The sequence below is a fragment of the Lipotes vexillifer genome, unplaced genomic scaffold (assembly GCF_000442215.2).
Source record: "Lipotes vexillifer unplaced genomic scaffold, Lipotes_vexillifer_v1.1 scaffold426, whole genome shotgun sequence".
NCBI classification, from domain to species: Eukaryota; Metazoa; Chordata; class Mammalia; order Artiodactyla; family Lipotidae; genus Lipotes; species Lipotes vexillifer.
This window is the reverse complement of record NW_006779491.1, coordinates 2,570,596-2,584,340: the sequence shown is the minus strand read 5'-3', so window position 1 is coordinate 2,584,340 and position 13,745 is coordinate 2,570,596. Positions and strand designations below refer to the sequence as shown.

The 13,745-nt window shown below is 56.2% G+C and overlaps 2 protein-coding genes across 6 annotated transcripts in view; one reads left to right on the top strand and one right to left on the bottom strand.

The window, feature by feature from the left end:
* Window positions 1–1,013, top strand: part of RABEP2 (rabaptin, RAB GTPase binding effector protein 2) — an 11,974-nt gene extending 10,961 nt beyond the window's left edge. For 2 of the 4 annotated variants that reach the window (XM_007452808.1, XM_007452807.1), the window contains one exon: window positions 353–762. In XM_007452808.1, the coding sequence (XP_007452870.1) occupies window positions 353–454 (102 nt within the window). In that variant the 3' untranslated portion in view covers window positions 455–762. Of the gene's footprint in view, window positions 1–352 lie in introns of all 4 variants that reach the window. The other 2 variants (XM_007452806.1, XM_007452809.1) reach the window with 2 other exon arrangements.
* Window positions 924–13,745, bottom strand: part of ATP2A1 (ATPase sarcoplasmic/endoplasmic reticulum Ca2+ transporting 1) — a 16,496-nt gene continuing 3,674 nt past the window's right edge. Inside the window, exons 6-23 of one of the 2 annotated variants that reach the window (XM_007452811.1) lie at window positions 11,937–12,017; window positions 10,967–11,052; window positions 10,518–10,815; window positions 10,157–10,323; window positions 7,252–7,340; window positions 6,882–6,984; window positions 6,515–6,646; window positions 5,105–5,227; window positions 4,761–4,979; window positions 3,752–4,087; window positions 3,334–3,554; window positions 3,031–3,233; window positions 2,753–2,838; window positions 2,521–2,654; window positions 2,290–2,407; window positions 2,018–2,135; window positions 1,686–1,730; window positions 924–1,259 (exon numbers count right to left, since the gene is read on the bottom strand). In XM_007452811.1, the coding sequence (XP_007452873.1) occupies window positions 1,726–1,730; window positions 2,018–2,135; window positions 2,290–2,407; window positions 2,521–2,654; window positions 2,753–2,838; window positions 3,031–3,233; window positions 3,334–3,554; window positions 3,752–4,087; window positions 4,761–4,979; window positions 5,105–5,227; window positions 6,515–6,646; window positions 6,882–6,984; window positions 7,252–7,340; window positions 10,157–10,323; window positions 10,518–10,815; window positions 10,967–11,052; window positions 11,937–12,017 (2,519 nt within the window). In that variant the 3' untranslated portion in view covers window positions 924–1,259; window positions 1,686–1,725. The remainder of the gene's footprint in view (window positions 1,260–1,685; window positions 1,731–2,017; window positions 2,136–2,289; window positions 2,408–2,520; window positions 2,655–2,752; window positions 2,839–3,030; window positions 3,234–3,333; window positions 3,555–3,751; window positions 4,088–4,760; window positions 4,980–5,104; window positions 5,228–6,514; window positions 6,647–6,881; window positions 6,985–7,251; window positions 7,341–10,156; window positions 10,324–10,517; window positions 10,816–10,966; window positions 11,053–11,936; window positions 12,018–13,745) is intronic. The other variant, XM_007452810.1, reaches the window with a different exon arrangement.

Sequence of the window (13,745 nt, the reverse complement as noted above, 5' to 3'; positions counted from 1 at the left end):
GGGAGAGGCCACAGCAGTGAGAGGCCCGCATAACGCAAGGAAAAAAAAAAAAAAAAAAACATTGAAGATCTGCTTCCATCTTTGTCGGTGGTGTGAAGCCCGTGGCCCAGGGCCTGGCACGCCGACGTGCCCCGTGCTCATCACGTCACTTCCACCTGCCCCTGCCCACCCTTCCTCAGGCTGCTCTCTTGGGATCCATTTCTTCCCTTGAACCGTTTTCACTGGGGGTTGGGAGAGGTGAGGTACACGGGTACACTGGTCCCGTGCTCTTGCCCCTCAGGGGGCTGGCCGATGGGGTGGAGGCTGCATTTTCCCACCAAGGGCCCTTTGCCTCCCTTGCCGGCCCCCACAGGTACGCCTGGAACGGATCCGCCAGGCAGAGAGTCTGGAGCAAGTGCGCAGCATCATGGACGAGGCGCCCCTCAGGGACGTCGGGGACATCAAGGACACCTGAGGGGCCAGCACCGCCCACCCTGGGGGGAGACCATCTTTCTCCACTCCTGAACCGTGAGGCCGAGGCTTTGGGGGTCTCAGGATGGAGTCTTCACTCTCTCCAAGCCTGGGGTTGAGGTGATGGGGCCACCGCTGCCCTGTCCCTCCAGCGCCTCCTCCCAGGGGCGGCTGGGTCTTCTGCTTCCAAAGATGACACCTGGGTGAGGGTCCCAAGCCCCTCTGGAAACCAGAGGGGCAGGCTCAGCCCTGTGGCTTTCTGGCTGCCATGCTGCCTCCTGGGCTCCAAGCCTCCCGCCCCCGCCCCCACCCAGCCTAACAGCCATGCCTGTTACCTCCGTCCCCTTCCCCAGGCACAGCCGAGCTGTGAGTGGTGGCCGGGAGCCCTGGGTCGTGTCCCCGGGTCCCTCCACACACACGCCCTGGGACAGGTGGCTGCTTCCTGGACTGCATGACACTAAGATGCTTGTCCCCAGGGGCCCGAACCAGGCCCCAAGGTGTGCACAGAGACAAGGCCAGATTTTTCTGTCATTTATTTTCAATAAATAAGCAGCTCAGCTCAATCGGTCGCCTTGTCCCTGCAAGCCCCACGGGGTCGGGGAGGGGAGGTTTTACAAGGGCAAAAGGGGGGGGGCGGTTGCTGAGGGGGAAGGAGACATGAAGGGGACATTATGTTTATAAACAAGAATGTCGGGCTGGGGGGCACGTGGTGGAGGCCTGTGCCACAGCTCTGGCTGAAGACGCGTCACTATCAGGGTGGGGAAGGGAGGGCAAAAGGACTGGTTACTTCCTTCTTTCATCTTGTGGATCTGGAAGGAAAAGGGGGAGGATGAGACTGGTGGCGGGGCGGCACAGGAGAGGAGAAGTCCCTCCCAGCTCCCTACCTGTCCCAGTCCCCCAGCACACTCACCTGGAGGCCCCCCGCCACCCCCCACTCACCTGTGTCCCCAGCCCCCACTCCCCCCAGCCACTGCAGCCCCAGCGGCACATGGCTCAGCGGCCAGCCAGCGCGACGCAGCGCAGCCCAGCAGACAGTGGTGCCCGGGGCTGGGCAGTGCCGCCCCCGCAGAGTAAGGGCAGCAGCCCAGCCCCACTTGGAAGCGCGGCAGTGGCGGCGGTGGTGGTGGCTCCAGGTGGAGCTGTGAGGGCACGTGACCCCGGCGCCGCCTGAGGGGGAGAGGGGGTGGGCAGAGGGGCACAGCAGCTAGGGCACGGGCAAGAAGGGGGGGTGATACCTGTGACACGGCTCAGAGAGATGGAGGAGGGGGAAATGGGTTATCCTATGGCCAGAGAGGACAGAGAGACAACCGTTATCGAGGGAGGGAGGTGGGCGCAGGGGACCAAGAGGGCTGAGGAGGCTTTGGGGCGCCAAGGAGACGGGCTCGGAGGAGCGGGCAAAGGCGGGGGCAGGGGCCGGGTGCACCCCTCGGCGGAGGACACGGGGCCTGCCGGGGCTCCGGGAACTCACCCACCTGACAAGGAAGCGGGGCAGGTGCCTTCGCGGCCTGGAGGGAGGGGCTGTGTCAGGGCCCAGGGGCTGACAGGGCTGGGGGCGGCGCGCTCTTACCCTCCAGGTAGTTCCGAGCAATGAACTTCAGGAGTTCGTCGAGCCCGATGACTGGTAACGAGATCTTGAAGACCATGAGCCAATGGGGCAGGTCCAGGGCCTGCAGCTTGAAGATCATCTGGGAGGAGGCGGGAAGGGCAGTGAGAAGGAGCCCAGGAGCTGCCACTGCCTCAGCCTGACCCCGCCCTCCTCCCTCTGGCAGGGGTCGTGGTCGCGGACCCTGTGGGTGGGGGTGGGGGGGGCAGGCGGCCCCTGGCCAGAAGAAGGCTCACCGGCAGAGGGTCCACGTAGAGGATGAGGAAGTGGAGGGACATGGAGAGGCAGATGGAGCCCAGCAGCCAGATGTTCACCCAGGGCGGCATCCGCAGGAGGGACTGGTTCTCAGACAGGCTGCAAGGGGGCGGCCGGGCGGAGCCAGGGGTGGAGGCACAAGGGGAGAGAAGCGGTAAGCAGGGGGAGGGTGGCCTCCAGATGGCCGCAGAGGGAGGGAGCGCAGACCCCACCTGTTGAGAGCATTGCACATCTCGATGGTAACCAGCACGGACAAGGCCATGGTCATGGGCTCGGGGGCCTCAAAGACCTCACAATCCACACCCTCAAAGTCAGGGTTGTGCTCCGTACACTTCATGTAGTGAGTCTGCAGGAGGAGAGGGGAGACGCCGGGGTCCCGTAAAAGCCTCCACACCACCCTCCTGCTCCCCTCGCCTCCTCCCACCTCCCTCCGTGCTGCCCTACCAGCTGGCTGTAGGTGATGTGAGGCCCGTCCTCAGCGTATAGGAACCACCAGGCTGCTGCTCCCACCGTGGCTGCACCCACGTAGCCTGTGGTGGAGAGAAAATGGGAGTTGGGGGCCCAGGGCTGGGGAGACGGGAGGAGTTGAGAGGGCCTCCTGGCCGTGAACAGCGGCTGGAGGAAGAGGGCCCACCGCAGTGGCTGCTGTGGGGGAGCTGGTGTCCCAGAGAGGGGATCAGCCCTGAGGGTCGGGAAGGGGTGTGGGGTCTCGTCCTGCTCACCCCCAATTGCCATGTAGCGGAAGAAGAGCCAGCCACTGATGAGTGGCTCCTTGGGGCTCCGGGGGGGCCGGTCCATGATGTCCAGGTCTGGGGGGTTGAAGCCCAGGGCTGTGGCCGGGAGCCCGTCTGTCACCAGGTTCACCCACAGCAGCTGCACGGGGATCAGGGCCTCAGGCAGCCCCAGGGCAGCTGTCAGGAAGATGCTGCCAGAAGGAGGAGGTCACGCGTGTGTCTTGCCTCCCAGGCCTGTGGTCACCCCCAGCAGCCCCGAGTTCCTCCTAGATGCCCTTCCCGGCTGCTCACCAGACCACCTCCCCCACGTTGGAGGAGATGAGGTAGCGGATGAATTGCTTCATGTTGTTGTAGATGGCGCGGCCCTCCTCCACGGCGGCCACGATGGTGGAGAAGTTGTCGTCGGCCAGCACCATCTCGGACGCCGACTTGGCCACGGCGGTGCCGGATCCCATGGCGATGCCGATCTCCGCCTTCTTCAGGGCAGGGGCGTCGTTGACACCATCACCTGTCTGTGGGGAGGGAGAGAAGGTGGGCACCAGCCCCTTCCTCGTACCCTCCTTGAGACTCTTCCATCGGGGCCCGAATCCCTCCCCTCCGCGCATCTCGCCAGGGCCCCTGCTCAGCCCCATCCTCCCTCGGTCCCCAGCTCCCCAAGACGGTCATCTCAATAGACACTAAGCAGACCGCCCTGTGCCAGTCTTCTCACCATCGCCGTGATCTCATCGTAGGACTGCAGATACTCCACAATCTTCGACTTGTGGGAGGGCTCCACGCGGGCAAAGCAGCAGGCGCGTTTGCAGGCCTCTCGCTGCATGGTCAGGGGCAGGTCATCAAACTCCCGGCCAGTGTAGGCTCGGTCAGCCACATCCTCGTTCTCCTCGAAGATGCCAATTCGTCGGCAGATGGCAATGGCTGTGCCCTTGTTGTCCCCAGTGATCATGATCACTCGGATGCCAGCATCACGGCACAGGAGGATAGAGCCTGTGACCTCCTTGCGGGGCGGGTCCAGCATGCCCACCACGCCAACAAATGTCAGGTCCGTCTGGGGAGACAGAGAAGAGAGCGACAGGGTCAAGGAGGAAGCTGGGGGGGAGCTGAGGGGAGAGCTGTCCCTGGGCCTGGTGTTTAAACCTCAGTGGGGCCTCAAAGCTCAGGGGTGGGAAATGTTCACGTGTGTGCCTGCAGGCCTGGCGGTGCCTGCAGGCCTGGCGGTGCCAGGCCCATTGTAGGTGGCAGATCGTGTCTTTCGTAGAAAGAACTCGAACTGGAAGTGAGGGACGTAGTTTCTTCTTTCAGCAGGGCTGCTCACTTGGTCTACAACTTTGAGCGAATCTGTGTTACCTGACAGGCCACACCATTCCCTTTATAAAATGGAGAGGGCTTTGGTGCTATTCAGAGAGCAGGTCCACTACGAGATAAAGAGCTAGTGCCAGAATGCAGGTTGATGCACGTCCTTAGAAAACCTCACTGTGGAAACATGTCAGCTAAACCCGAGTGTACCTGGCTGGCTTCTGTTCTGGAGCAAGCACCTCACCTCATCTCAGATGGGTCCACAGACCACACGCCAAGTAGCCCTGGACTGGATTATTCCTAAGGTTCTCTCAAACTCTAACGTCCTGTGATTCTAGGCCCCGTGACGAAGTAGGAAATGACAAGGGTGGCGGAAGGGGTGAGGCAGGTGACTCCGGGACAAGGGGATGCTTCCGTCTGCTCACCTCGTACTCCATGAACCTGGAAGAGTCATCCAGGACCATCTCCTCTCGCTTTGGGGGGGTGTCCCGGGTGGCCAGGGCCAGGCAGCGCAGGGTGTCCCGGCCAGTGCCCCACTCCTTGATTACCGACAGAATCGTCTCCTTCACCGGCCCTGTCATGGGCACCCGAGTGGTGCCGACTCGCACGTAGTTACAGCGATCGATGACCCCCTCTGGGGCACCCTAGGAGAACAGAACAGTATTCAGAGACTACTGTTCCTTCCAGTGCACGGTGAGCGGGGCAGGGAGAAGAGAGGAGGGTTCAGGACTGGGAAGAAGGGGGCCTGAGGCGCACTCAGATTCCTGACCTTGACAAACATTTTGTTGCCCACAGCAGCCCGGGATTTTGCTGGAGAGCAATAGACAGACATGGACTTTCTGTCCCGGGAGAACTCCAGGGTGAATTCCTTCTTCATTAGCTGGCGGATCACCTGAGAGAGAGGAGACAGGGAGGGAGAGGCCAGATATGAGACCAGTGGAGAAAGAGTGATGATGCTATGCTAGAAGGGAAGAGTCCCAGACCCCTTAAAACATAGTCAAAAAGGATCTGGAGGTCAGAGCAGACCCCAAGCTGAGTCTGAGATAAAACTAAGTCTGCTGCCTACAGCAGAAATGGAGAGAATTCCAAGGCTAGTGCTGCCACCGTCTTACTATGTTCAGGTTAAAGCACAATAGAAACAGGATGGCGTAGTGTGGCACTGTCCGAGAGAACCTTCCGTGATGATGGGAATGTTTAATAATCTGGATGGTTCAATACGGTGCAATCGAACAACGGCTACTGAGCCTGGGGAATGTGATTAGTGCAACTGAAGAACTGAGTTTTTACTTTTATGTAATCATTTAAATGTAGACAACCACATGTGTGAGTCTACAGACGTATGTTGCTAGACAATGGAGAGCTGGTACCTGGCACGTAGTACTAAGCACTCCATAAAAGTGAATGTGCCAAATGCATTCTAGATGTTTCTCCACAAAACAAAAATAAAAACAATAAATAAAATTAAAAATAATTTCATGTTTTTATTATCATTTGTAAATTTTTGAAATGAATCCTGTATTGATAAATACTTAGGTTGTTTTCATTATTTTTGTCATATTAAATAAAGCAGCAATGAGCATCTTGCCTATATGGAAAAGAAAGGAATGAGCGGTGTGGGGAATATAATATAATACCCCAGAGGAATTCAATATAGACATTCAGTAAATATTAATAGCAAGAACTTGGAGTGATAGTCACAGAATTGGGCTTGTTCACCTGGACACGGGGAAGCAGAGGCATACGAGGCAGTCATATTTCCCAAATCTTAAATCAGGTATTGTGATCTGATAAAAACAAGTGTGTTTCTAGAGACAATGGGTAATAGTTGAAATTGGGGCTGTCCCAGGATGGGTCACTTGTGGTTTCTGTGTCCAGCTCTGTCCCTTTCAACTAGGGACACGAAAGGAAAAGTGATCTTAAATTCTTCCAGGGATGCTGCAACCGGGCACCAGGAAGAGCAGTGTAAGTGCAGGTGCCGTAGGTCCTACCCCAAGTCAGCCTTGCCAAGGAAAGCTGTGGAGAGGCTCTGCCTGTGCCGGCTGGGTCCCAGCATGGGGCACAAGGCCCTGACCAGCCTGACCCGGGTGGGGGTGGGGGGCCCTGTCTCCTGAGGTTCCTTAGGTCCTGGCCTGTACAGCGTGGGCTGGAGAAGGACCGTGGGAGGGAGGCCTAGACTCACCAAGTTGCAGGCGTTGGCCCTCTCCACCTTCGAGAGGTTTCTCAGTTCAGTGTTGAATACATTCATCTTCTCTACCAGGGTGGTGAGCGCAGTCTCGGTGGCCTCGCCCACCTTCTCATAAGCACCTTTGGCCTGAGAGGGCAGAGGAGGAAGAGGAAGTAGGTGCCCTGGGCTCTCAGCCCCGTGCTCCCATCTATCATGCCCACCTTCCGCCTACAACGGGAAGGGAGCAAGCCACTCTCTTCCCCTTACACCCAGGAGAGGGCTTGGTACAAGGGACCCCCTTCCCCTGAGCCCTTCCTTGCGGCCTGGACTCTGAGCCAGCTGGAGGGGGAAGGAGGGGCGGCTTCAGGAGTGGAGAGGTTACCTCATTGAAGTCCAAGGAGGAGTCATTGCAGAGGGCACAAATGGTGGCTAGCTCCACCAGCCCATCATACTGCCCTGTCCGGACTGGCTTATCATTCTTCAAGCTGGCGGCCCGGCGGGGGGGAAGGGAGGGAAAGAGACAGGTAGAGAAGATAGGGAATGAGATGCAGAGAGAGCACAGGGAATGCAGCAAGGAGATGGCAACTAACTTGGAGATCAGGTGGGAGAGAGAATAAGGTTGGGGAAGGAACAAGAGAGAAACAGGAAGACAAAACTAGAGGGAGGCCCCAGGGAGAGAGGATGTGTGTGTGTGTGTGTGTGTGGTGGGGAGGGGCACGAGGAACTGGGAAGACGACTTTGGGGGAACTTACACCTCTCCTTCTGGAGCATAAGTGGAGCCAGTGATAGAGAACTTGTTCAGAAGGCAGGTGTCCCCGTCCACCTTTTCGATGATGAACATCTGCAGAGGAGAAGGGCATGCACACAGATGTTTAACTCTCCCCATCCCCGAAGGCAGTCTGCACCGAGGGGGCCCGTGCCCCAAGTGTCCCTCTACCCGGCCATCTGCTAGGACTTACCCAACTTCCCACCATCATCCCCTGATTCGTCCTTCCCTTTTCCTCCCTTTTCCTCCCCTCTCACACCACTCCCTTGCAAATCATTCTCTATGTTCTGTGTTCATGCCTTAAAACAAAAGGCCATGCTGGAGGTTCTTCCAGATCAATTAGTAAAATAAGACGTGCATCACAAGGTGTGGTGGCCACCAGTCTACCTGTCAGTACATGGCCCATCTACAGCTCCAGCCTCTTGTGGCCAGATCTTCCAGTTTTGCAGGAAGAATTAGAAATTCAGGTTATTTTCCTATGATATCCCTTGACTTTTCAAATGTGGGCAATTAATTCATTTTTATGAAACATGACACAAGACCAGTGGTCTGGCTTTGAAGCCTGTGCTTTGGAGGGATGTAGATCACACAGAGCAGAGGGGAGCAGCCCACTCTGAGCCAGAGCACGCATGGAAGGGATGGGGCTAAGATGTGCTCCAGGATAAAATAGTTCTGTGGCCAGGTAAGTTTGGCAAACTCGTTTAAACTGACTGAAATCCACCCTCTCTATGGTCAGCCTTCTCCGAGGCTTTCAAATGCCAGCAGGCATGTGGTACAGCCTTTCTCGGCCTGGTCTGACCACACAACCCTTGATTCTTAGGACATCAATTTCTATTTCACAAACATGCTATTCCAGAGAACTCTGTTTAGGTCAGGGGTTCTTTGCCTGGGGTCCATGGATGACACCCCAGACCAAGGGTGTCTGTGAACTTTGATGGCGAAACAAAAATTACATCTTTTATTTTCTCTCTGACATTTAGCATTTCCATCCAATTATGAATGGGGGCAATGGACCACATTAATATTAGCAAAACCTGTGACTTGGCCACCAATATAATCACAAATACTCTCTTGTCACATTGTATTGTTGCAGGGCTCTCAAAATAGCATTTACGCTCATCACTGATTCAGCGTTATGGCAATTATGAGACCCACTGCTGGACTTGCTACTTAATACATTAATAAAGAAGCATACGTTTTACCAAATCACAAATCTGTGTTTTTTTTTAACATCTTTATTGGAGTATAATTGCTTTACAATGTTGTGTTAGTTTCTGCTGTATAAGGAAGTGAATCAGCTATACGTACAAATCTGTTTTTAAAATATTTTGACTGCTGTATTTCAATCATTGGCTTCCTCTGTAATCCAATGTATTTTTTTTAATAGAGACACTCAATTTATTTATTTTTTAAATGCATAGTTTTAAAAAATTTATTTATTTTATTATCTATTTTTATTTTTTTGGTTGCGTTGGGTCTTCATCGCTGCGCTTGGGCTTCTCTCTAGTTGCAGAGAGCGGGGTCTACTCTTCGTTGTGGTGCGTGGGCTTCTCATTGCGGTGGCTTCTCTTGTTGAGGAGCATGAGCTCTAGGGGCGTGGGCTTCAGTAGTTGCGGCACGTGTGCTCAGTCGTTGTGGTTTGTGGGCTGTAGAGCGCAGACTCAGTAGTTGTGGCACACGGGCTTAGCTGCTCAGCGGCATGTGGGATCTTCCCGGACCAGGGCTTGAACCCATGTCCCCTGCGTTGGCAGGCGGATTCTTAAGCACTGCAGCACCAGGGAAGCCCAGTCCAAAGTATTTTATTTAATTTATGTTTTTGGCCGCACTGTGTGGCTAGCAGGATCTTAGTCCCCTGACCAGGGATCGAACCCGGGCTCACGGCAGTGGAAGAACCAAGTCCTAACCACTGGACCACCAGGGAATTCCCAATCCGATGTATTTTAGAAACAGAATCCTGTGCGTTTTATTTTATACATGGAAAATATTAAATGTAGAGATCCAGACTGCCAAAGAGTCCAAGGTGGGACTTCCCTGGTGGCGCAGTGGTTAAGAATCTGCCTGCCAATGCAGGGGACATGGATTACTGCCCTGGTCTGGGAAGATCCCACATGCCGCAGAGCAACTAAGCCCATGCGCCACAACTACTAAGCCTGCGCTCTAGAGCCCACGAGCCACAACTACTGAGCCTGCGTGCCACAACTACTGAAGCCCGTGAGCCTAGAGCCCGTGCTCCGCGAGAAGCCACCACAACGAGAACCCCACGCACCGCAAGGAAGAGTAGCCCTTGCTCTCCGCAACTAGAGAAAGCCCACGCGCAGCAATGAAGACCCAATGCAGCCAAAAATAAATAAACAAATAAATAAATTTATATATATATATAAAAAAAAGAGTCCAAGGCACGGAAAAGATCAAGGGCCCTGGTCCAAGAAATGCTGTTTTAGGATTCGCGTGGCTGGGCTTCCCGGGCCCTGTCATGGATGACCATTCTGGAGGGTAGCCTGGTGCACAGGCAGGCACTCTAGGGCCAGACAGACTTGGGTTTGAAACTCAATTCTGCTCCTTATTAACTGTGCACTGAATCTCCTAGAGCCTCAGTTTCCTTTTCGGGAAAACTGGGTAAACAAGACCTTCCCCTGAAGGGCTGCTGTGGGGGATTAGAGATAACACAGGGCAGCATCTAGCCCACGGACAGAGGCTGCAGGGAGCTGCCTGCCTGGGCCAGGGGGGCTTCTCTGCTCCCTCTCATAGCTGGCAGGATGGCACTCTCTGTGCCATCTAAGCATTTCTTTCTCAGGCCCAAATGAAAAGCTACCCACGATGAAGGGGTAACCGCAACTGTGGAGGGCTCATTTCACCTCCCATCTAAGTGGGAGTTGCCACCCCTCCCTGACCTTGCAGACAGACATCTGGTTCGTGGTGAGGGTGCCTGTCTTGTCGGAACAGATGACGGAGGTGCAGCCCAGCGTCTCCACGGAGGGCAGGCTCCTCACAATCGCATTCTTCTTTGCCATCCGGCGGGTGCCCAGGGCCAGGCAGGTGGTGATGACTGCGGGAAGGCCTGTGGCGAGGAAGGCGAGGGGGTGAGGGAACGACACTGGGGGAGGGAGGGAGAGACCTAGTGGGGTGGGCTGAAGAGCAGCTCCCAAAGGTATCGGGTCCCAATCCCTGGAACTCGTAAATGTTACCTTATTTGGATAAAGGATCTCTGCAGATGAGATTAGCGAATGGGAGGAAAAAGAGAGGTTGCCCTACCTTCTGGGATTGCAGCCACAGCGAGGGCCACGGCAATCTTAAAGTAGTAGATGGCACCACGGATCCAGGAGCCCCCATGGATGGGATCGTTGAAGTGACCAATGTTGATGAGCCACACGGCCACGCAGATGATGGAGATGACCTTGGAGAGCTGCTCCCCAAACTCATCCAGCTTCTGCTGCAGAGGGGTCTTGTCCTGCTCTGTCGCGGCCATTTGGTCACGGATCTTCCCAATCTCAGTGTTCACACCAGTAGAGGCCACGATGCCTATGGCCTTACCAGCTGCAATGTTGGTGCCCTTGGAGGGGGAAGAAGAGGCAGGGAGTCAGGTGACCCCCCTCGTGCCGCATCCCCCCAGCTGTGGGTCTCATCTCTTCCCACACCACCACGTCTCTCCCAGACCAGGGCCCCCAGCTTGAGCGCACGACAGCTGGCTCTGGGGGCCTCACCGAGAAGAGCATGTTCTTCTTATCCTGGTTGACAGCTCGGGGGTCAGGAACAGGTTCTGTGTGCTTGATGACAGAGACAGACTCGCCTGTGGAGAAGGGGCAGAGGGGTTTTCAGATGACATCATGTCGTTCTCCCATACTTCCCCCACCAACTCTCTGCTTGGCGGGACAGGGCCTGGTAAGGACCAAGCAACAATCCTGGAGGAAGTCTGGACTCTGGAGGAAGGCCCTGGCGGCAGATGGGAAACCCACTGCACTTAGAGTGAAAAGACCTTGACCCCAGTCCCAGCCTGACCACTCACAAGCAGCATGGCTTTGGATCACTTAGCCTTGGTTTGCTCTTCTGTAAAATGGGGACAAGGATGTGTACACTTCAGAGCAAGGTCTTGGTGAAAGTCAAACAAGCTGACGTATGTGGAAGTGCGCAGTCAACTGGAGAGCACGTTCCTGGGAGGGAGAGGCCCCCACCCTTGGGACCTTGCCTCCTTCACCTGAATGGCAGGAGCTCAGGCAATCACCCTGGGCCAGCCCACCCTGCCTCCTTGGACCATGGAGCATGCTCACTGGCTCTTCACCTTCTCTCTCCCAGGACAAAAGGAGAAGCAGCTGAGGGTTTAAGTGTATCTGAACCCTGCATCCTATCCCAGAACCTCTGCTTCCTCAGCTGGGGGCTTCTGAGGAGGCAGGATAGTTCTCTGGGTGAGCGTGTCCGTATGCCCGTGTGCAAGGGACGGGTTGATGGCCATCTGGAAATGGGGACAAACATCCCGCCATTTCCCATGACCCCTTGTGTTCCAGGCTTAGGCAGTGGGCAAAGCTGAGCAGGTTTGATGTCGCTGCCACTACGGGGCCAGGAGGGGGCCCTACTGCTGAGGGTCCCCTTTCATCCCTGTCTGTCCACTCAGCTCTTCCCTCATCAAATGCTCATCCCCCTCCCCTTTGATGCATCCCCTGACCCTGGCCAGCAGACCTGTCAGGATGGACTGGTCGACCCGGAGGGTGGTGGACTTGATGGTGAGGATTCGGATATCTGCAGGAACTTTGTCCCCCACTGTGGAGAGACGAGAGGAGAGTGAAGTCAGTTGAGATGGGAGTTTTCTTTCTTCCTAAGACTGGGTTTCAGTCTTTGATGATCTCACCTCATCCTTCAGGTCTCAGGGAGGTCACCCGGGTTGTGCTCCTGTCACCCAAGCAAGCATCTCCCTCTAACACTCACTCCAATTGTCCCCCCTGCTGAATGTTTTTCTCCCAACCAGGCTGTGAGCCTGGCGAGGGGAGGTCTGGGCACACAGTATGTGCTCAATAAATGTACCCTGAATGACACAGGGAAAATCAGGGACAATCCTGTCATCTAACGAGAAACTAAAACTGAGGCCAGGAGAGAGCAAAACAGAGAGGGAAACACGAGGGAGAAAGGTGAGGAGGGACAGGCAAGAAAAGAACTAGAGAAAACAGGGTAAGTCTCACAGACCTACGTCCGTGGTGGAGAACAAAGTGGAACAGCCGGAGAAGGCATCAAGAAACAGGAGGAAAATATGGGAATTGAGAAAATCAATGTCAACCCAGACAAAAGGTGGAGTGAGAAGCAGGAGAGGGAAGTGTGAGAAGGACAGACACAGGCAGAGAGGGCGGAGCAGCAGCGGCAGAGGGTGCAGGCATAGCAGGTCCACACGGCGTGGATGGGAAGCACATCAGAAGCCTGATGGGCCCTGGTCTGAGTATCTGGGGAAGGCAGGAAGCCACGGTGAGCGAGCTGGGGAGACGGCAGCAGAGAAGGGGAGTCTGCAGGAAACAAGGCTCTGGGGGTGGGTGGGGGGCGGCGGGGGGGAAGCCATACACAGCAGAGAGCTGAGAAAACAGGGAGGGGGAGGGCAAGGGATGTGCACAGAAGGAAGGGGTCCACAAAGGAAACTTCCTGGGGAACACGGCAGATGCCCCACCAGACTTAGAGGCCTCCAAGTAAGCCAACTGCCTCCCAGCCTCATCCCGCCTGGTCCCAAGGATGGTCCTGGGGGTGGGGTTTGACTGCTTTCCTTTCCCTGTCCCCAAGGTTCCTCCTCCGGTGCCAGAGGAAGCTGACGGAGGAGGGGGGAGGTCGGCAATGGAGTTGGGCGGGATACCCTGTCACCCAAACTGAAGCGATATTTATAGACATTCATGGCGCTGACTCCAAACTGCCACCGTGGCAGGACAGCCCTGTGATGGGGTACCGGAGTCTTCAGCCCACCCGCCCTCCCTGTCACCAAGCTTCCCAGGGTGGGGACTTGGGTATCTGGTGGAGGGAAGTAGGCCTAGAAAGACACATCTTCCTATGCCAGGGGCCTGGAGACGTGGGAAGGCCTGCACAGGGCAAATATAAAAACCGCTGAAGGGGGCAGAATTCCAGTAATCTTAGCCTCCCGGCCCCCACCCCTCCCTGGTCAGGCATTAAGTGTCCCTCACCGGAGAGGCGGGGCCCTCCTTGAGCTCCCCTCCTCCCAGTCCCGTGCTCTCTGCTGGGGCCTGAGTTTCCCTTACATGGTCGGGGGCTTGAGCCTCCGGCCCCCCTCCTCCCTTCTACCCTTGCTCCTTCCCCTTTGAGAAGCCTCAAGGGTACCGAGAGGTCAAGATTTAAAGCTGACCAAGCTTGGGGGTGGGTGGAAGGAGAGGGAAGCCAGGCCTCAGGAGGGGGGTGGAGACTGGGCCATTGGCAGGGACTGGGTTCCACCTGTTACTTGCAAGTGCTGGGTGAGAGGAGGGGGAGCAGGGGTCTGCCTGCAGTGTCAGGGACAGGACTGGC